The 23,157-nt window shown below is 41.7% G+C and overlaps 2 protein-coding genes across 5 annotated transcripts in view; one reads left to right on the top strand and one right to left on the bottom strand.

Moving 5' to 3' along the window:
- The window catches only part of CENPP (centromere protein P), a 156,623-nt gene extending 141,301 nt beyond the window's left edge, over positions 1-15,322 (top strand). For 3 of the 4 annotated variants that reach the window (XM_074914584.1, XM_074914582.1, XM_074914585.1), the window contains 4 exons: positions 2,649-2,728; positions 5,053-5,144; positions 5,399-5,542; positions 10,117-10,391. In XM_074914584.1, the coding sequence (XP_074770685.1) occupies positions 2,649-2,728; positions 5,053-5,144; positions 5,399-5,520 (294 nt within the window). In that variant the 3' untranslated portion in view covers positions 5,521-5,542; positions 10,117-10,391. Of the gene's footprint in view, positions 1-2,648; positions 2,729-5,052; positions 5,145-5,398; positions 5,543-10,116; positions 10,392-15,223 lie in introns of those variants that run through there. The other variant, XM_074914583.1, reaches the window with a different exon arrangement.
- IPPK (inositol-pentakisphosphate 2-kinase) overlaps positions 5,536-23,157 on the bottom strand; it is a 35,285-nt gene continuing 17,663 nt past the window's right edge. The window contains exons 3-13 of the mRNA XM_074914577.1: positions 20,557-20,652; positions 19,677-19,743; positions 15,902-16,023; positions 15,401-15,490; positions 14,771-14,829; positions 14,304-14,376; positions 13,033-13,312; positions 11,939-12,089; positions 10,399-10,501; positions 9,832-9,911; positions 5,536-8,798 (exon numbers count right to left, since the gene is read on the bottom strand). Coding sequence (XP_074770678.1) covers positions 8,573-8,798; positions 9,832-9,911; positions 10,399-10,501; positions 11,939-12,089; positions 13,033-13,312; positions 14,304-14,376; positions 14,771-14,829; positions 15,401-15,490; positions 15,902-16,023; positions 19,677-19,743; positions 20,557-20,652 — 1,347 coding nt within the window. The 3' untranslated portion in view covers positions 5,536-8,572. The remainder of the gene's footprint in view (positions 8,799-9,831; positions 9,912-10,398; positions 10,502-11,938; positions 12,090-13,032; positions 13,313-14,303; positions 14,377-14,770; positions 14,830-15,400; positions 15,491-15,901; positions 16,024-19,676; positions 19,744-20,556; positions 20,653-23,157) is intronic.

The following is a 23,157-nucleotide window of genomic DNA, read 5'->3' as shown; positions in this document are numbered from 1 at the left end:
CTATTTCCGTCCAGAAGTAATAATAGCATGGGCTTTTGGTTTTGATCATAAACTGACATTTAAAAGTCATCTGAGATATTTCTTGATTAAAGTCAGGTTTTGCTTAATGAAGCTGTAGCTGATCTTTCCCATCTGGTGTCACGCTACTTGATGCGGTTTCTTTGTTGCCCCGTGTCCGCTTTACAGGACCCCATAGGAGTTGCTGACTTTCCCAAGAAACCTTTCAGTGGATCGGGTCATTCTGATACCCTCGTTATTGCTTGGCTTTTCTTTTCCCTGGGGAAGCTTTTAAAAGTTGCACAGCAGAGAGTATGAGGTGGTAATCCGGTACCACCAAGTGTATTTGGAATTGTGGTTCCGTCGGCCTGTGGCAGCTCGTGGGTACCGTGTGCCTGGTTCTTCATTCCTGTGCCAGATCCCCACGTTCCACCTGTGGGATACAGACATTCCGTTTTATATGTGGAATATGAAAGGTAGATCGTGTGACTGCATTTCCTGGGTTTTATTCCCTAAGTTGTCAGTGAGGAACGCTGCTTGCTTCATCCTGGGTGCAGCAGTTTTGTTTCCTGCTTCTGCCGCATGATCGCTCCGAGGAGTCACCCTCTAGGTGGGATGGACAGACACCCCCTTCCGTAGGTCCGGAGAGCTGCTGCCTCAGGCAGCTGTTATGGCTTCAGTTTTAGCATGTAATATACCTGAAGAGAGATGCAGGTATTTCTGGTTTGGTTCAGTGGATTGCTGAGAAGCTGAACTCACCAACACGCTCTCTCCCAGGTACAAGGATGCTTTTAGACAACAGAAAATCATAGGCTTTGGGATGTCCTTGAGATACCTCTGGTTTCTGTACGACATAACATACCACCCACTAGCTGGGGGTAAATCAATCAATTACGGAGCTGCTGAGGAACTCCCAAACAAGTCATGGGTGTGTTTTACAGCAGTTTGAAATTTGGAACTCTTATCTAGTTCCTCTGATCTCTTCTCTCTTGTGATTCCCAAAGGTCCCGGTATGGGTGGATGAAGATAAAACATGACTGGGTGGTTAGCTACAGTAAACTTGGGATCTCTTGTGAATGAGGATCACCCCAGTACAAGCTAATCCTAAACTTCTAGGATTTGCAACCTGGAGCTAAAGAGATCACTCGATTCTCTGAGCCCTGTGATACCAGACAAAGGAAGGCATGTAATGAATATCAAAGACATGGGTTCTTGAGAAGGAAAGCCTGGAAAACTTGTTTTATTTTGTCCTATCACTGTTCTGCAAGCGAGTGACCTTAGATGAGCTGTGTTTTCATGCTGTAACTACTGTGCATTTTGTTGCCCCTTACGTGTCTTTGTTCCCAGGGTAGATCGTGGCCTTTATCCCCCATGGTACATACAGTACTAGATACTTTGTAGAAATTAAAGCTGGCAAATTCCATGTGTTTTATGTCATTTGGCATTCTGCACAACCCCCCTTCAGTTTGTCATAAATTCCTAAACCAGAGCAAGGTCACATCTGGTAGCAATTTCAGTCTGCCAGATGAGGTGTAATCCTGTAAAACCGAACTCATTTTCTCCAGCGCTTTGTGAAGACAAGCTCTCCAGCTCCTTCTCTGTAAGATGCACCACTTGTCCTGCGAGCGCTGTAGAATGATTTAGGCTGACAGATTTTTCACACTTTATAAACTACAGTTTTTGGAACGCAGCTTTGCATCTAGTACATAAGACAGTACAAGCAAGTACCAACGCTGAAGTCTTCACAGTAACAGGCTGTGTCTAGATTCTGGTTTCTTTTGCCATAGCACGTCCCTGCAGGACGCATTAATTGTGTTCTCTCTCGTAGTTTGATGTATTCTCCTTATACTCTGAGTAACCTGTCGCCTTACATACTGCATAACTCCTAAAGAATCTATACAAAGATACTATTCAGTTTTCTTTGATATGTTTTTAAAATAGTTACAGCAAAAGCCGAGTCTTATGTAATGCAAGATGTACACATTGAAAACTGTAAAATATTAGATGTGCTAGCAAAGTAATGGAACAATGATCCAGCTTTGCACGTTGTAGGAGTTGAAAATAGCTCTAATTGCCAGGAACATGGAAGTTTAACAGCAGTCAGTAGTTTTATATGTTTGATCATGTTTCCATTGCCCTGTTATATTTTGATAGTGGTTATTTTGGTTTCCTATTGCCTTTATTACTTTATGCCTTCAGAGCACTGTATGGAGCTTGGTGATGCAGTTTCTCAAAAGGAGGAGCAAGCCAGTGTTCTAGTAAGGGTTTGGGGGTTTTTTGTGAAACTGATGTGTTATTAAATCAAATTAACAGGACTTAGTTAAAAATACTCTTTCTAGGTTTCCTACATCTTGCATAAGGACTTCTAAGGCCTGTTTGTACAGGAGCACAATAGTGGTTTTTTTTCTCTGAGGTGACCAAATTTAAGTATCTCTTTGTATCACATGAATGATACTAAAAAAAACAAAACTTAAAAAAACATGTCAGAATTTGAAACAATTAGTATTGTTACTCTTAACAATTTAAAACGCAAGCTAAAAGTGGCAGCCTGTTAAAATCCACTGCCACTGGAAAGCACTAGCTAGAAACCACCTTGTCTACTCCGATTTTGCTGACCTGATTTCTACCCTTTTGAACCTGTTTATTCCCAGGCCAAATACCCCAATTTTGTGGCCCTTCCAGAAGGACTGCTGGGACATTATATAATTCTAAGGAACCCCAAACCTTCCGGGTAAGCCAATAAATACATTTCTTGATTTATGCGGATAAAGGATTGTGAAATGTAGATTGTCAATCTATACATAATCGGTCTGAAAATTAAATCGCTCTTTGCTTTATAACACCTTTAAACACAGAGATTAGATGATGGGTGTTACATTTTAGGGCTACAACCACACATTAAAAACACCAGGAGAAAAAACTAAAAGCCCTGAAAATGTATGTGTATGTGGCCTTGTTAGAGAAGTCAGTCATTGTATTGCTACTGTGTGCACTCTTTTAAAAATCTAGGTGGACAAAAAAACCCTAGGTGGGCTCTAGCAGGCTCTTAATGTGCATTGTAAGAAAAAAAAAATCATCTATTACTGTCTTGGTTTTGGAAGCTCATGAAGAGTCTAAATTGAAAGTTTAGGAATGTGGGAATACATCCTCCCTTTCCTGCATCAGAAAACATTTCAGGTTCACCTGGATTTGTTCCATCTTGGGTTTCTTTCTGCATTCTCTGAGATAAGGCGGCGTCTTCCACCCTGGGGCCTGGTGGAAGGAGCTTCTCCCCTCCTGAGGCCAAGGCGGGGGGGCAGCCCGTCACCTCCAGCTCATGGCGCCTTCTGCGGTGGGAGGCGCGATGCCCGCGAGGCACCGCAGCAAAGCACAGCTCTTTGGTCGTCTTGCCGTTAAAGAATGGAAAGAAAACTGAGTTGCCATGTTACTGAAGACAACTGGAGTTATATTTTTCCATCGTTTCAGAGGGAAATCAGTTAGATGGAGGGGTTCACTGCTATTTATTACTATTATTCTACCACACATGCTGGGTTTGTTTGGGCTCCCTGCTAGACATGTTCTGGCAGGTTTGGGTCTTTGAATTGAGTAAAAAAAATCCTTGAAGCTTCATGTAAGACAATAACAGTGATCACTGTCAGGAATTCTTTAAGGACCAAGAAAAGTAACTATTTTGTGAAGGCATCAGACCTTTCCCTTCTCCTAGTATGCCTTCACTCTAACATGCATTAATTTATATGGAAACAACTAGTAATAAAGCATAGCTGCCTCCCTCGTATTTGCCTGTGGAACTAGCAAATAAACCCAAATAGGTGGTGCTGTCTTGGCACTGTAGTGCCAGATCTGCCCTTTAAAGCTGAATGTTTTAACTCAGGGTTGCTGAAATGAATTCTTGTTAGGCCATCACAGTTAGAAAATAAGCTGCTTTATTTTACAGTTTCTCTTCATGTTGGCAGGTGCCAAGTTCCATTACACGTTCCCTCTCGCCCATAATCATGAAATACTTTAACAATTATTTCAGTGGGTTGGTAGAAAATACACTTCCATATTCATGTTTGCAGTCCCAGAACAAGCTGTGCACAAATCCTCAAAGGTTTTTTAACACAGTAGCAAAAGGCTGACAAATCGGCTTTAAAGGGAACTTTTACATTATGATTGGTCAAACATTGAGAAAAGGAACATCCTCCTGGCACTGAGTTGTTATTGTGCAGGTTGGCTTTGGATTGAGAGTGCCCTCCTTTCCGTAGGGAATCCTCCTGAAAGTAGGGAGTGGAGGGGAACACAGTATGTGGTGAAGCAGATGGGCTGTTATAAAGCAGCAAATCTACTATGAACGTTGTTCTAGAGTAATTCCTGTGTGCTTGACTACACCAATTCTTCCCCATGCTGAAGCCAACTGCCTAATTGTTCACTTAGGCTGTACTCGTCCCACTGCCAAAGCTGGAAATAAGAGTTAGCCCTGCAAACACACCAAAAACACTCTTGAAGGAGTAATGATGGTTCAGATTTTTAAAAAAAAATTAAAAGCAGAAAATGCAGGAATCCAGGCCTTGGATATACTCATTCCTGTGCATTATTTTGCAAAGGCCATGAACAGTATTGGGGTGGACCTTATTCCAAACCCAGACCATCACAATTTATGCAAACACTTCTGAAACTATCTTCCTCCATTTCCATCCTATATCTAACAGAGTGCCTGACCCCAGGGCCCAGGTATTGTGTATAAGAGTTGGAAGATGCCATCATCTTCTTTCCCATCTTACTTTTTACCATGGCACTATAGAAACCCACCGTTTGTAAGAGACAAAGGCAAAAACAAGGGGGAGAAATCCTTTAGGTTGGAAATTTGAACATACCTGGAACCCTTCCTTGGCAACAGATCACTGGTTCTCTTTGGTTCAGACAGAATTATTTCTGGTTCCCAAATACAGAGCTGGGTGTTGCATTACTTGAGGTGAATTTTGTGTAAGAGCGTAATGAGTGTGAACTTTATCATCTGCTTTGAGGAAACCTCAAAGACAGTGGCCTAGTTAACACTTTTCTGTGCACATGACGCAGGTTTGAATTAATGGTTGTTTGGAAGATACATATAGATGAAGAAGGGAGAATTACGCCTCTTCTGGACCTTCTGACTAAAGTACCAGAGCAAGGTAACGTTATCTGGCCAACATCTCTTTAGACAAAATGGAAATGCATCTTGCAGCACCCAACCAGGCAAAGAAATCCCAATTTAGCAAGCAGCAAAGCTTCACCTCCTCTGAAATTTAAAAGGGTTTACAAAAGTCTGCTTGCCTCTCCTAGACAGCAGGTGACCCATCTGATCCATAAATGCACGGCTGGTGGCTACTTCCAGTAATTGTGCAACTCTCTGGCAATGATGCGCTCTGTTGCCTTTTCCTTGCAGTCTTGGCGTGGAAGATGGCAGCTATAGAAAATGCACCCACTGGCTTCCGGAGCATGCTGCTGCTGTTTGGGATTGAGGCGGCTATCGAGAACCTGGTCAAAGTGGTCAGCTTGGGAAAATGAGTACCAGTCTGACTTACAACAGGTAGCAATTTCAAAAGTAGTTTTAATTAAGATATTGTGTTACACAGTCTATAATTTTATTGAATATAAACATTAAGTTATTTTCCATTTAGAAACCATACTCATAAAACATGCTATCTGTACAATTATGGCACGTTATATATAAATTGTCATGACATGAAAATAAATACAGCCATTTAAATACAAAAATGCCAAATAAAATAGTTACATGTACAGAGTGATTTCATTATAAATTTATCTTTCTGCATCATTAATGTACCAGAGTGGTTTATCTTCTTAACATTTTCTAGATACCTGGAAAGTGTTAAAAGATCATGCACTGTCAAAATCAAGTCCATAAAAATCCATTTCATTTCACAGCTCTGTAAAAGTACAGTGATCTTAAAATGATGAGAGAACAGTAAGAGACTCCCAGAACAAAGAGTTAAATAGCTTTCTCATTAAATTAGGGTGGAAGTAGACAATTCGAAGATTTCAAAGACATACTGTGCTAAAGAAAAAAGTAACTGTATGAAGTAACTTTTTTCCATGATGTAAGTGTTGAGTAGAGACAGCATTAAACTGAAGAAAGGACCACTACACTTCTGTAAAGAGAGATGGACGAGTTAACTACTGCTCACAGCAGCACTTCCTTTTGATTTCCTACTTCTAGGGGAGATTCTAGCAGGTAACACATTACAAAAGCATCACATTCCATACACTCATCCCTGAAGAAACAAAACAGATTAGACAGATGTCTTGTACTCTCCCCTCACTTCCCTCACAGTTACCATCAGCTCATTTGGGAACTCCCTGCATTTTGAGGAGCCCCTGCTCTGCACTCGCTCTCACAAGCGAAGCACCTTATCCTCGCCAAAGCTCGAGGACTGTAACTCACATCCCCCACAGGGAGGGAGCGGCAGTGGTTGTTCCTGGAATCAAGGGCCCGAAGACCCCCACTGTGGGCGCTAGGGTAACATGAAGAACCTTCCTTTTCAAGTCCACAGCTGCTCTAACCACGCAAGCTGTACAGCTGCCTGCTCTGTTTGTCAGTTATGGCAAAATATTTTATAGCAATGGTGAAATAGGTGGAGAAATCAAGAACTAAAATAAATGTACTGCTGCATTACCAGAATTTTAATAATCCACTATTTGACCACTGAACTAGTCTCCTACTGTTCTGGCAGGTCAGGAAAAACTGACAGATGAGATTGGCTTCTGTCAGAATCTACAGCTGAGCAATGCCAGAGATTCGGTTTTGATAAACAGCAACTCTAATAAAATATCTTATTAGATACAACTAATTTCAAGTTTGGAATCCAGTAGACAGGCAAAATCCATCGCTACTTTACCCACTGACATGTTACTGGTTCAGCCAGTTTTGTGTAACGTTTATTTCCTCTTCAGTGCCTCCTTGCATGAAAATGAAACTGGCTGATCAGATACACTTCTACTTGCACATGAAATGTGTGTAAAGTTACAGTATAAAAACCTGAAACCTTCCCAGCTGTGGACAGTCCTTCCTTCCTCCCTTTGCCTAACAGCTGGAGGATTTCCAGATGTAAAAGCAGTGTGCTCTGCCCCAGGCTCTCTTTGGGAAGAGGGGTGGCCCATGGCAGGGAGGGCAGCCTGGCTGCCCCCAGGTCACTGCCTGCGCTGTGGCTGGGTGGGGCCTTACTTTCTAGTTCATGTTTCTTCCTTGAGTTGTGCCAAGATAAAAGGGTTTTCTGGTTTTGCTTGCTGAACTTCAGGTAAAATGGAACGATTCAAACATTACACTGAGATCCCAATATAAATATATTTTTTAAATGTTAACCTACGCTATTTTGAAAAACATTACCAGTAAGCACACACGGTATCCAGGTAACAGCAGTTTCCTCCAGGTGGAAGAGCAGCTCTGCACGTTTCAGGGTACAGGACAAGTGTCTGGCCATTTGATCATATGACCCCCAGTCGGGGTGTTCCTGGAGGGTGGCTTTTACGGCACCATCTCACAGGACTTCAGCTGCACAGACCAATGTTTACAAAGGAACACCATCATCACATTGCTGAAGTAGTGACACAAGCTCAGCTCCAGCACTCCTTCTGAGAAAGGGACCCCCTGCAGCTTCAGAAAAGCAGATACTGTCACCTTTTTTATGTGTCACTAAAAAAGAATGAGCCTGAAAGCAGCTGTTCATGCTACACAGTATGTGGGCTATCAGTGAAATAATGCCAATGCTTGACACCATCTGCAAGACCTGAAATAATCTGTAAAACTCAGAATATATTATTCCTATAGCTCAATTTAAATTAGGTAAGAGCAAGCTGTGGTTTCACCTTCAATAGCAGCATATAATGTATAAGAAAATAAAAGTCCAGTATGTCAGACGAGTTAAGCCCAGCTATCACATAAATCTCAAAGATGCTTACCTTTAACCCTTTTCACTTTGTTTCAGAAGCTTTAGGTAGAGACTGAGTGATAGCAAAAACTTCTGGAGGCAGTCTGGTGTTCTTAACCTCATGCATTCGTACTTAAGTGTTTTGCAGCAACACAGCAGTTCCACAGATCAGTAACACTTGAGTAGCCACTTCACCTTTACTGTCAGTGGACTTAATGCTAAAGTTTTCTATTAGGTTTTGTCAGAGCATTCCCTCTTCCTAGTAAGTATGAGTGAGACTCAAAGCACAAGCTCCAAGGAAATTCTCTTGTTAGTAATTAGGCTTTCTATGTTAGTGCAATACTTCAGGAAACCTTTAATTCTGTGCTCTTTCAACTCTAAAGAAGTAGGCTTTTAGTATTAATTGGATCTGTCCTCTAGTTCCAAGGTATGGCACATTATCTGTTCTGTCATATTAAATACATTCATTAAGTTTATATAGCAAATGCGTGTTTTAGTGCTATTCCATGTCTCTGAAAAGGCATATACCAATTAGAAATAATTTCTTAAAGCAAAAACATTCACAGCCGAAAAATGCACTGAACACAATAGGAAAAAAAATCACCATAATTGTATTCCATTAATCTTTCACTTTCTAATGTGTTGGAATAAAAATAACCTTAAGGACATGGTTACACTTTATGGAGAACTAATGTGCAGTCTTCATTCTCCTTGAAGAGATTGGACATAACTGGGTCATCTTTGGCCTGTACATTCTTCAAATAATAGTTTACTATCTTGCCGTCGAGTTTGTACTGATGCGGAATGCTTTCATAGGGTTTTAGATCAAGGTCCAGGACAGAAACAGAAAAGGTGAATCTTGATTTGGATGTTAGTACCACAGGTCTTTGCTCAGAGCTGGAAAACAAAAACCATATTGCACAGCTGAGTCCCTGCAGAAACGTTTTTCATTTGTGTATCCCGAGTCCCCTTGCAAAAGTGACTCCAATGTTTATCTTGGGCTCCCATGGAAGTTCTAAGAAAATAAACTTCAGCTAATGTAGCATTTAGGAAAGCACAGCTCCAGTTTAACCAGTCTTAAAGTGAACTTGCTGGCGCCTCTTTCAGTGGTTTTCTTTTCAGCTTTCACACAGCTTAAGTCAAGACATTTCTCTCAACTCCCGTGTCTCTGTATTTGGTAAGTCTCACCTGTCCTAAGGTGCTGTGCATGCAAACCAGCAGCCTTAGGAACCAGCAGAGGCAGAAAGAATCACTGCAACTCCTAAACTTAGGTTCAAGGTAATATAAATTTAGTATCAGAACTAGTGTCCCAGGATCAAGGACTTCATAATTAATTCAAGTCAGCCATTGCACAAGTCATCTCTATGGTGAACATTCTGTTCAAGAACTGCAGGTTGTATGTAGAAAAAAATACTCTCTAAAAATAACCAGGCTTTGGTAAAGCAAACTCCTCTACGTAAGAGCAGACTGTTCTTGCTGCCACAAATCAAAATGGACAATACTGTGGCAAAGCCTTCCACCTTGCAGCGAAAGATAAAGATGTCACCTCTTCATTACCGCCTTGGTTTTATTCTAATTAGGTGGTTAAGGGTAACTCATGTTAAAAAATCTCACATGGATGCCAAGGCAGAAGAATTGTACCTAGTTAAAACCAGGTACACCTACAGTCAATTCAAATTTCAAGAAGGGAGTAAATGTAAAACCTTAACCCTTTTTATCAACTTAAACCTCTTCAGAAACAAGAAATTTCTCCTACATGTCTCAAATCAGAACTCTACCTTACTAATATGTTTGCAGCCAAGTACCTGGGGACACCCCCCGCACCCCCAAAAAACCCACTTTTTAGAAGTTACTTGAATTGCCTGAACTGTGCAAAGGCATTTTCATTTTCTAAGTGAGTAGGAGTCGTGCAGAAGCAGGTGTCTCTTACCATTCATCTTGTAGACAGGGTGAAAGGGCAATCATGATGGAACAGTCTTTAGCAGTCATTGCTATTCTATACTGCTGCACCTACACAACATGAAAATAACAAATTTTCTCTTATATTTGTATTGGCCTTTAGTAAAGCAGACTGTTTTTTATGAAAGGCATTATTACACTCAGTGTATTAGTATGTTGGTACTTTAAGAGCTGGAGATTCTCCCTCTAATGGATGGCTAGCAGAGGCAAGTGGTTTTACAGCATCCTGTGTAAGAATCATGTTTTTTTCCTACAGATACTTTTCCCGAAGGCCAAAACAGCACCAGTTCATGCAAATGCTTCCTCAGTCTAGAAAGGAAATAACCAGATTTATTCTTCTCTCAAGAACTGGTGCTAAACTTTAGTTTTAACTGCCTCTGCTAGAAAGCTACACCCTGGTACAATGAAGAACTTGAACCGTGCAGACCTCTGACAAGCCTGTGTGGTGCCAACACACCAACCAGCGCTTTCTGTGAGGCAGGTGTTTATGAGGAGTGACAGACTAAACACGCTTCAGCAACGGGCCCGGGAGAGGTACCTTTGTTAGCGCAAATGCCACTGTCCCGTCATCTTCAGTTGAAAGATCTAGCAGCTTCTCGTAAAAGGCTTCATTGTAAGGTCCATCTATCTGTAATGTACTTCTAAATAAATTTTAAAAGAAGATTTACAGACAGCCAAGATGATTTACTGGTTTTCAGTGAGATCTTTCTTCAGCAGCCCAGATACTCGGATTAGAACAAACCAACAATAACACTGATAAACATGGCAACAGGTTAATATTCAGAGATCTAACACTGTGACCAGTCCCTGTTACTATATCAGTGAAGATTTACTGCTGCTTAGGATTTGGGTTGGGTTTTTAAAAAAGATTAATCATTCTTAATCTACTGCCCCCTGTGTATCACTACAGGAACAGTAATTTTTGCAAAAATGGCTACATTTCAAATTTTGTTGCAGGAGCTCCCAGAAGCCTTGCTGAAAACGTTGGGGGTATACACTTATCTGACAAGGCCCCGCTCTGACCCAGCTTCATAATGTGTGTGAACACGGGGAATGTTTATCTGGCCTCCTTCCTTCCCATGTTAAATACCTGAACTCCTGCTGGAAAGCTGAACCCCTAAAAGCAGGGTTTGCAGCACACAGACACCCTGCGGGTGAAAATACATCTCCAAATTATGTGTTTAATAACGTATCACTATACAAGTAAGCAAGTGGTTTAGGCAGAACTTCAGGCCAAGCCGTTGCCCAGCTGACGTCCCTCTGGGCCATCTGACCCCTGGAGTCGGAGCCTCCGGAGCAGCGACGCCTTGCCAGTGAAGCCAGAGTGCCCTCGTGTGAGCAACGGCACAACTACCACAACTCACAGCCTGGGAATGCAAGAAGCATCCAAGTCAAGGCCTTTTATAGCAATTCCAACTAATAAGTTTGAGAACACATGTAGCAGTTCGTCACACCCAGTGTTTATTCACCGGCTGTAAGAGAACAGTTCTTGTGGCTCAGGTATGATTTGATCCCTCGTGCAGTGGGTAACAGTCTGGCCTCTGGAGCTGTTCCCATCACACAAGGGCAGGCTGGACAACAGCAGATCCAGGGCCCTCACCCCCCGTAAGCTCTCGGGGCACAGGCTGGATTGCTGCTGATTATCCCATTCGGGGTTTTACAGGGCAGGTAGAGGCAGGCCAACAGGGGTTGAGAATGACTTAAGAACACCATTACTACCACAGACACAGTCCTAGCTCTGCAGGTACTGAAGGCAGGAGAAACCAACCATCCAGGTTACTGCATCTCTCCTCAAATATACAACCTTAAATATACAAGGAACAGGGCATTTTTCTCTCTTACCCTGCCGTGAACTTCCCATGATCATTACTTAAAAATTCAGGCCCAAGTGACTGATATCAAAACTTTTAACAATAGCACTCATCTTTTATATTATCTGGCATTTCAAGTTAGAAATTCAGAATACACTATACCATGAAGGAAGGTGGTACACAATGTAACAAGAGAGAGTGCATAGAGCCAGTCCTGTCTGCATACCCACTTCATCAGAACTGAAAAGAAAAATCATCAAGTCTTACCTCTCTTCAGGAAATTCCTCTAAGTACTGTTCAACTCTACTGTACAAAGGATAGAGTCCTTCAATATCCAGCATGTCAAGCATCTGAGCCTGAAGGGTTTTATAAAGGAGACAATCCCTCGGTAAGCCAGAGCTTTCCAATTTATGTTTACCTAGAAAAAAAAATGCATTTTCAGAAGGCAGACACGAGTGTCATCTTTGCTTCATTTTGCCATTCCATGTGTTTGTTCACAAAGCAAACCCAAATACTCCTCAGACCAATCACAGGGGCACGGGGAGGAACCCCAGAACACTTCACTTTCCAAACACAGATGTGCCAGGTCTGTGTACTGACCTGCACATTTAAACAGCACATATTTCACTGCAGAGTAAACCACATGGTATACAACTCTACAAATCGTTCCAAAAAATAAAACACCAAAACCCAATTTCCGTAGTAACACCTTTCTCCAACACAACAAAACCAACCAGCAATGACAAAGATCTTCCTCAAAAGCAGAGTAAGAAACCAGTTGTTTGTGTAATTCGCATAACTAGCAGCGCCTTGAATAATTAGAGCTTCGTAAAACTTACGCACTGAGGGATTAACAATATTTACAGTTTTCCAACTCTCACCCCCTTTCCTTTTCCCTCTGTCTCTTTACCAGGAGTGGAGTAGTAGAAAAAAGAAAATGAGCTACACCCTAACTGGCAAGGGCTGCCAGGAGGAGCAGGGAAAGGCAAGAAAGAGGGGTCGTGGTACAAACCAACCAAAGCAGCCAGACTTCATCACATACAACATAAAAACTCCCCCCTCATTTGAAATACCCACGATGGTTATCAGCTCCAACTGCTATTTTCTTCCATTTTTTCTCTACCACCTTCTGAATTTACTTTTATCCCTGTTGGTAGGCACGGTGCCAGAAGTGCTCACTACAGGGTCATACTAAAAACAATTACCTATCAGTTATGCACCTCAGAACTCATTCTCTAAATGTCACAAACTCCACTGTTTCTGTTCTCACCTCGGTATTAAATATCAAATGGGAGGCAAGGATCTGAATTGTTATGTGATACCAGATAATTATTGACAGTGCTCAAGAAATTATTTCTTACCATTTCTTACTAGCTCCTTATTAAAAGCACTTGCTTCACAGTAGCTTCTTCCTTGTGAAATGGGAACTGTCTTCATATCACCTGCCCTGCAGGCATCAGTACTACTTAGTAGCGTCATAGTTATAACATGGATCAGTTCTTTAACTATTGTCCTTGTACAGTGTGGCCCACTGACCAACCCGTTGGAAGGGAAAAAGAAGGGTTTTAAGTGACAAGCAAGTTCATTCCAGTCAGAGACACAGTCCTGGTCATCTTTACAGCCATAAATTAGTTCCCCATTCTGCAAATGAGAAAAAAAAAATATTTTTGGCACTTCCTGAAATCCAGTTATTCACACTTAGTTAATCAAAGCATCAGATTTAATATTTTAAGACACATAACACAGAAAAGTGGAATAGTTTAACAGTCTGCACACAAATACACACACTCCCAGCCTCTTACAAATTTGCCCTCTTAAGTTTAACCAGACACCACAGGTAACCACCTTTGAATCAGGACCGAAAAGCCCATTTAAATCAAGTGCTGCTTTCCCAGCTTCATCAACTGTAAGTAATCAGAACAATAAAAGTGAACTGATAGTATATTTTCCTATTGCTTCTATCTGAATAATATCAATAGTGAAAAAGCATCATGTGAAACAACCTTCTTTCTTCGAAAAGCCAGACTGGAAAACAGACAGCTATAAAAAGGGTCAGAAAAGGTGTGATAGTTACCTGTACTAACAGAATAAATAAAATAAGACAAGTTCATACAAGTTTAAGTAATTCAAATAGTTGGTTTAATACTGGAAATAGATTGTAAAGAACCTTACTTCCTAGAATTAATCTGAAAATCTGCATAAGCCATCAGTTACTGCTTTATATTTCTCTTATATTAATGCCATAGAACACATCCTCAGCAAGGCACGCTGTGCATTTGGCCTGCATGAATACTGTAACAGTAATTTAAAAAAATAAATATTTGCAGCAACATGCAAAGTTCTCAATCTTCTTCCTCCTGAAGAAGCACGTGAAGTTTTATAACTCTGGTCATCTTTCTATTAGTTGTTCCCTATCAAATCTTTCAGGATAATTAGTTTTGGGGAATTATTACTTACCTGTCCTAACTTGAAATCTACCTGAGAATTTTTCTGTTTTCTTCTTTTGGTGGAATCCAATAGTGACAGTGCTAATCAAGTAGGTTTGAAGGAGGATCTTGACTGTTCAGATGCTGAAGTCAAATTGTTTAAAATCCAAGGCAAGAAAAGCAAGCAGCGAGATTTGATTGTTTACCTTAAATATTTTCAAGTTGTTCTGTGCCTCCTGTAATAAGCTCTTCAAAGCAAAGTGCATTCTCTGTTTATTTCTAGTAGGGAAAAAAAAATAATCCAAGAATGTTTTATCACAGGCTTTAGAACCGGAGGGTTCTGCAGAATCAGAACCGAGCACCTGAAGTGAACACACCCAGTAAGTGTGTTACTGGTGCTGAAGTCACTGCAAAGACAAAGTGACTACTACAAATGGAACTTCTAATCTGAGTAAACTACACAGCTCTCAGGTTTAATGTTATGTAGCAAAAGGCACTGGCACATTAATAAGCAACTCTGATTCCTGAAATAGGTACCTGAAACAGTCACTGTCAAAGTCACGACAAGCAGACACTGACCATCCTTAACACTACAGTGAAAATCAAAGCCATCTGAGACAAATCTGTAACACAAATTTTTTGGCAAAACCACAGAATCAAGAATCTTCCTTACCCTGAGAAGAGATCCAACGGGCAATATTTACTTGGTCGCTTCCATTTTCCATTTGCTACCTGTTGACAACCCACACCACTGCTGTTAATCACTCTTACTGGAATAAATACTCTGTTATTTTAATAGACAGGTGCGTGGCACTAACATCCTCTCTTCAAAAGTCCTGTGACATTTAAAACCCTTTGAATGTAAAATGCATGGCTACTATGGGTCTTCCTAGTCATATTTAGCTCAAGTCACTCAAAAGGTCACATTAAAGGCACAGTTACACCATTTCAGACACAGAATGGTCATTAGTCAAATGAATTCTGTGTGTGTTACACGCTGTTACAAGTTATGGAATCCACTGTGCATCTGGTGAGTTGTACTTGAAAGGAAACCTGACATCGGAGTTCACTCAATCAACAGCATTAATAGTCCTCAAAGACTAATATTGTATTTGTTTGCTTCCAGCTTCCCACAGAACTTGTTCCCTCTCTCACTAAAGAGATTCACACCCAGCAACTCAGATGCGTATCTTCAGCCATACCAGAGATTTAAGCAAGTTTCAACAGGAAAGCATGACTGGAATAGCAAATAAAGCACCGTAGAGTCAAAGGAAAGTGGGATGACTTAGGAAAAAAAGTTTACCTTTAGATGCTGATGCATACAGTAACGACACACCTTGTGCTTTATCTCCTGTGAAACGTGGCTGGAAAATGGAATGAAGCCACACTTTGGCTAAAATAAACAAACAAAGAATATAAATATGAATTTATTTCTTTATAGAAATATAGGGGCACACAATATGCAAGTCTTCCCAATTATAGGAAAATAAGATTTTTCAAAAGTTGCTATCCAACACTTAAAAGCTGTATATTATTCCCAATTACTTTAGTGTCCTCACTTAAAAAAGGACACACAAAACTGCCATGGCCTACAAAAAAGCCTCGTAATACCTGGGAATTTCCCAAGTTTTGAAAGATCGGGAACCGGAAAAGGGAGGGGGATATTTCACCCTATGAGTCACAGTAAAAGAGGTGAGCTCTGCTTTCTCCCACTGCTGCACTCCTTGGAAACTGCTCTGGTCAGTATGTACTTAAAAAAATGCAAACAAACCCCCCCCCCGAAGGATCTTCACCCAGTCAGTACCTTAATCTCTATGCAGAGGATTGGCCGGTGTTCCACGAAACGATAGGTCTGCAGCCTGGTGAGATTAGGAAGGCACATTGCGTAACCACTGAGAGTGTCCATATCTTTATCACAGCGAGACTCTGGGGAGAACAACAAATAAAAACCAACACAGACAAGAAAATCAGGTGTGTGGATGTTTATTTTACCCTGTAGTTCACCAGATAGGGGGGTGGGAACAAACTTAGAAAGACAGGACACAGTTCAGCAGGCTTCAGCCAATTATGCACTTGCATAAATTTTCCCTCCCCATTATCAACACCCTTTATTCAGTTTCCTCACAACCGCCAGGAGCACACAGAGTCTCCAGAGCTGCTCTGAGTGGCCAGCTGCCAGCTCAGCCCAAGAGAGGCCTGAAGCAGCAAGGGAGCACATTCAGTTGCCTGGCAAGGGGTAAAGAGCCTTATTCCTGCATTCAAAAATGTGCTCTCATGTCTGCTGACTGAAACTGTGTGAACTACCCCGAACTACCATCTCTCGGTTGGGTCAAGAGCAATCTGTGAAAACTGGCAGGAATATCAAAAACTTCAGGAAGAAGTGTAAATCTAAACAGAACCTGCAAGTGGCTTCACTCAACCCCTCAGTCTGTATGTGGTCTCTTCCTAGCTGCTCGTGTTTCCATCAAAATAATAAACAGGTAAAAAGGACCATATAAAGAACAAAAGAGAGCTTCCCCCTCCTCACAAGCTCACAACTTAGAATAAGAATTTCCTCTGCTAAAAACCACTCTTTTAAACCCAGCATTTTTAATATAGTCCAGATTAACAATCCCGAGAAGAAATAAAGTAGCAAAATGGTTTCAAATTAAGATTAAGAGACTTTATGTAGATAAAGCCTTTAAATATCCTCCCTCTACAGGCATCCTTTGGGACAAACGTCTGCTAGATTTTAATTCGAATTTAACAAGAACATAGGTTCCTAGATTTTCAAGTATCTGTGTTCCTCTAAGGAAACATTCAGAACACCTATGTTCTGTTATAGTTTCCATTGCTAAGAAAAATGTCCACTCTGAAAAATCTATTGCAACTGAAATAAAAAATAATCTCAGAAACTGAAGCCTCATTAGGCATCAGCCTGCAATTACATGCTGTACTTCACTAGGATGAGCAAGAAACCACCTTCTTTCTCCAACAAAATGCTGCAGTTGTTTTCTTTTTCTAAACTTAAACAAAAGTAAATCCATATTCACTGAAAGCCACTGGCCAAATCAGACTGACCCAGAAATCTGAAGTATTAGAGAAGTTCCTTCACAAGTTAGACGGGCTTATGTGAGAGGTAATATTAAAGGAAATTCTTTACTCAAGGTTTAAAAAAAAAATCATGTTAAAAATGAACAGTGAGATTTGCTGTTATAAAGCTCCTCACAACCACATTTCTTCCTCTGATGAAAACCCCAAGACCTGCAGACACACAAAATTTAGATTTAAAAAATAAAACTAAATTCTATCATTCCCTTCTACCAGAGCATCACTGATTTTGTAACTTTTATTAAACACTATTTACTTTCCTTGTTGGTTTCTGGTACTGTGGAACTGTTTCTCAAAAAGGTAAGAAGTCTGCAATGGAGTGTCCTATGCTCATTATATGTAAATTAATTCAATTTTTTTCCTGGACTAAAGGCATCAAAAGTTCTGGCTACAGTCTTTAGTACCACAAGGTATGTTGCTAAAGCAGAAACAAGAACGTACGAGAACAGAAGATGAACACACCATGAGGGACATCTTTTTGCCCATTTTAGAGCTTATGCCTCACTGTACTTTTAGCCATACATGAAGAAGGATGCACCCAAGAACCACAGAGTTGTTTGGGTTGGAAGGGACCTTAAAGCTCATCCAGTCCCACCCCCTGCCATGGGCAGGGACACCTTCCACCAGCCCAGGTTGCCCAAAGCCCCGTCCAACCTGGCCTTGAACCCTTCCAGGGAGGGGGCAGCCACAGCTGCTCTGGGCAACCGGTGCCAGGGCCTCAGCAAACTCAGAGTGAAGAACTTCTTTTTATCCATATCTACCCTCTTTCAATTTAAAGCCATTACCCCTTGTTCTATCACTGCATACCCTTGTAAGGAGTCCCTCCCCACCTTTCCTGTAGCCCCTTTAAGTACTGGGAGGCCGCTCTAAGGTCTCCCCGGAGCCTTCTCTTCTCCAGCTGAACACCCCCAACTCTCTCAGCCTGTCCTCACAGGGGGGTGCTCCAGCCCCCTGAGCATCTTTGTGGCCTCCTCTGGACCTGCTTGAGCAGGTCTGTGTCCTTCTGATGTTGGTGCCCCCAGAGCTGGACACAGCATGGCAGGGGGGGTCTCACAAGGGTGGAGTAGAGAGGGAGAATCCCCTCCCTCACCCTGCTGGCCACACTGCTCTGGATGCAGCCCAGGACGTGGTTGGCTTTCTGGGCTGTGAACACACATTGCTGGCTCAGGGTCAGTTTTCCATCCCCCAGTACCCCCAAGTCCCCCTCCTCAGGGCTGCTCTCCATCCACTCCTCGCCCAGCCTGTGTTTGTGCTTGGGATTGCCCCGGCCCATGTGCAGGACCTTGCACTTGGCCTTGTTGAACTCCATGAGGTCCACATGGTCCCACCTCTCCAGCCTGTCCAGGTGCCTCTGGATGGCACATCCCTGCCCTCCAGCGTGTCACCCACACCACACAGCTTGCTGTCGTTGGCTCACTCCCACTGGCCATGTCACCAGCAAAGATGTTAAACAGCACCGGTCCCAACACCAACCCCTGAAGAACATCACTTGTCACCGCTCTTCACCTGGACATCGAGCCATTGACCGCAACTCTTGGACTGTGACTATCCAGCCAATTCCTTATCCACCCAGTGGTCCAGCCATCAAACCCATGTCTCTCCAATTCAGAGACACAAGAGTGCCGTGTGGGACAGTGTAAAATGCTTTGCACAAGTCCAGGTAGATGAAATGACGACACCAAATTCTGTGACACTTCACACTGAATGCATCGGAGATTGCCAAGCTTTGAGTCTCGCACGTTCCAAAAGGTTGCACAAGGTCAGTGCACCCTTCCCTCACACACTTTGAACTCCACCCTGTCCAAGGGGCCTAGAAAAACATACGTGCACCTCACCTCTGGATAGGGACCCCAGAGCACTGTGCAAGAGCTGGCAGAAATCAAGCACAGCCCTGTATCCCAGAGATGCTCGTTAAAACTTTAAGGCAGCCGAGGCTGCAACGCTGCCACCCCTCGCAATGAGTCGTGCCCGGCTATCAGGAAAGTGATGTGACAAGCTGGACCATGAAGTGGCACACTGCTCCGGTGCTGACTTGTAAGATGTGAGAGGCTTAGCCCCAAATGATTCACTAACACTGAAAACAAGAGAATTTAGTGTGGAGTTTTTGAAACTATCTTCCTTCCAAAGCTCTGCTGCACAGGCCAGGAAAAGAAACTGATGGAACTGAAACAATTACTTCAGGACACATCTTCCACCTCCTCACTGACCCTTGTACAGGACTTCAACAGCAAGGTGAAAGCTTATTCAAGAATTAACACACACAGGCTTACAGGGGATCCCTTTCCTCGATTTGATGAAACTAATATCGGATGCAACTTTCACTTCTAGAACACACCCGTTTTTTCAAAACAAATTTTCAACTTGTCACTGTCTAAATATTAAAAAGTTTCCTCGTTTTCTGAGGTATGATGCTTTTTCACTTTATAATAAAGCAAAATGCTCTACAGCTTGAGGAAGGCCCCCCTTTTAATGCTATCCCTAGCACTCACCTGGCCTCTCTGGCTGAATTTTTAAACAGAGCTGTCTTACGAAGTCTAAAGGCAGCTGAATGATTTCCTAATAAAAGAAAAAGAAAACATATTATGACACAAATATTAATATCCAGTTTGGGGATGTTAAAACAAAATACCAAAGTTCAGTAGATGTTAACAGCAGCATACTAAACTGCACAGTCAGCAGATTCCACTGATTAACTAATATTAATGATTCATTAACACGAAGACCTGTACCTGCAATCATGCACAATACTTACTCTGCTATGAAAACCAAGAACTAATTTAAATAAAAGAACAAGAAAGAGCATTTGCAGTGGAAGTTTAATGTGCATGAAGAAACCTGCATCATTTTGTCCTTTTCACAAATGAAAAAGTCCCATTTCATCCCGTCCCATGTCTCACATCCCACCCTTCCAAGGCAGAACCGTGTCACTCAAGTTCCAGGAGAAGCTGTAACTTTTCCACTCTGGTATGTGAGGTTCAGTTAACCAGATCTGGCTGCCCTGAAGAACAGAGTGAGCCACAAGGAAAAATGGTACCTCTGACTGCACAGAAACCTACACAATTCACATGAACCAGATCTCTCCCCTTGTTTTGCAGTTAGTCTAAAAATCTCTCTCATACCTCTCACCTTATGCAGAGCAAAGACGTGGCCACTCTTATCATTATTTCCTTGAAACAGTGCAAACTACAGAGTGCAATCTAATCACCTCATCAGCACAGAGCAGGATCTCCTTGTGTATGTGTGTGTGTGCCTATCTTGCTCAGGAATATCTGCAAACCCTATTAACTCCTTTAGTGGCATTCAGTGGTCCCCAGAACACTTCAGTGTTTACAATGCATAAGCCATTTATTTTAAGAATAAAACATTTACCCCGTGGTGAACATAGTTCTCCCCAAAGAACTGCTTCATTACATGTTTTCCAAAGTCTACGATGTTTTGCAGATGGTGTAGTATTTCCTCTGAAGTCTGGAAGACAGAAACATGGTAATTTAACTATGAAATAATGATAAACAACACTCAAGAACACATACACATACTAGTGAATGACTTAGCAAAGTAGCTTAATTGCTCTACTGTTTGGTAGGTCAGTGCACATTGAAATTAAACAGACACATGAAACGTGTGCTACCTTTGTTTCCCTACTGCTGCCTAAAGAGGTTGGGATAACCAGGAAAATGGTCAGAACAGATGACTATTCTTCTTAAGTTTCAGGGGAAAAAGAACAGAGAAAATTAAAAAGGTGGAAGAGGGGGAGATGACTCAAGATCTACTCTGTCTTTGACTGTCACTCATAACAGCTCAAAGAACTCGAATAGTCAGAAGAGATGCACAGCATGGCTTCTTACCAACAGCAGAAGCTCTGCGTGTTATAAAATACATCACTGCAGATATGGAAGAGAATGGCTGCAAAGACTGAGCCACATCACAAACCTCTGAAGGAACAGGTACAGATTTTGCCATCTGTCCTAAATCCTGCCCCAGACAATGGGAAGTCTTACTATAATGTCATCTTCCATTAATTCTATGTTATGTGCCTGTAAGGAAACACCAAAGTTCTTCTACAGGACAAAAATGCCAAGCTAGACAGAAAGGAAGCTAAATGAGTACTGGAAGCAGGACAGCGCCATGATTACAGTCTGACTTTGACAGACTTCTCATTAAAGAGGCAGCAGAGCAGCTTTACAATACCATTATCCCATTCCCAGCACTCCAGCACACTGGTTCTCTGCACAGTATTTTATTGTTACAATAAGACAATCTCCAAGCTGCTGTGTCCTTTTGTAACACAAAGCTTTTCTGGAAAAACACTACTTTGCCAACTACTGTACACTATAAAGCATTGAACCACATAGATTTACTCTTGGGATGAAGTAACAGTGGAGAAAGAGAAAGGGCAACACTCATGTCCAAGTTAGAAAATCAAAGAGGAAAAAGAACATGAGCAGGATGAAAGAAAAAAAAAAAAAAAAGCAGAGTAAGAGAAAATAAAATGCTAGAGGACAACATTCAGATAATGACAAAGTCTAGAAAAAGGAGGAAAGACCACATCTAACCCAAATTAAAAATGTTTATAGGTAAAAGGAAATTGTCACTAACCAGGCAATCTTACTAACTTTGTCTTATAATACCATCACAATAGGCAGATTTTTTTTTCCCCACCAGTAGGGTTTGTTACCTAATGAACTTACACAAGTTGTATGGGACTAAGGAAGATTAGTTTGTGACACAGGTCTGCTAAGACTACTTTAGCGCATTTAATATTCTTCCTCTAGTAGGATTCATTTTCCAGACTGAAGCCGCAATGCACACTACTGCAACATGCAGTAATGCTTTACAGCAAGGTTACTACAGTACTACATGTCACTACACACTTCCTTCAGTAACACCCTGTACTACACAGTTACTTCAATATGCAAAGCACTAACCAAAAAACCCAGTCCTTTGCAGCAAGTAGGAAAAACACAATATTTCCAAAGCACTTACACAGCATTTCCATCATTCTATAAAGGTCAGCACAGCACTTATCCTTTAAAATGCTTGGCATATTGTATGTGGAGCTGTTTCTCAGAATGGCTCTCCCTGAATCCTTTTAAGAGAGCCAAAATAAGCTTGGAGTCTCTTCACAACAGGCAGTCTTCCACTGCTTGAGTCTTAGAACAAAACACACGCTATGATGCCTGAATAACTTTCTCAATTGCAGTCATCTGGTCTGAAGAAGTGTATTTAAGAAAAAATTATTAATGGGCAACAAGATGTGTGAGCAGGCCACCCACATGGGTATGCAAAAGGATATTTTACAGCAGCGTTGCTCAATCTGCACTTCCCAGGAAGGCCAGTGCCCCCATCACTAGTGCTGAACCCGCCAAGATCCATCAGAGGGGACTGCCCGAGCTCCCTCCCTTCGCCCTCAGAGGGCAGAGGCCACCACCCCTGGGAAAGCCCTGCTCCCCGCCCCTCTGCTCTGCCCCGAGCAGCCTGCAAACACCCTGTACCAGCCTCCCTTCCGTTTCATTTGTTCCAGGCTGGGGAAGAAGTAGTTGCTTTGCAGAGGGGAAACCATCCGGCAATTTAAAACATCAATAGGTACAGTATCGTCCTCTCCTGATGAAGTGGGAAACCTCAATTCTGAGCACATACTATATAGCAAAACCTTCAGTTTATATACAAATTTCTGACTTTTTAATGACAACATAACCTTTTCCTTAACTTACCCAAATTCTAAACAGTGAGAAGGAATGTACAGTAACAGAAATCTCAGCTAGTTTCCACTTACAGATTATTCTGACTAGGTTTGCTGATGTACACAGTACCCACAGGCTTTTTTAAAAAAAAAAACAAACAAACAAAACACACACATCTAAATGTATGTATAGGTATACACACATACATATTGGGAAATAAGCATTTCAGAAAATTTGGACATTCACAAGGAAAGACTCATCAGTTAAAAAGATCAATGCAACTTTAAGA

This window comes from Athene noctua, chromosome 10, assembly GCF_965140245.1.
Source record: "Athene noctua chromosome 10, bAthNoc1.hap1.1, whole genome shotgun sequence".
NCBI lineage: Eukaryota > Metazoa > Chordata > Aves > Strigiformes > Strigidae > Athene > Athene noctua.
The sequence above is the reverse complement of the archived record's forward strand: the minus strand, read 5'-3'. Positions and strand labels throughout refer to the sequence as shown.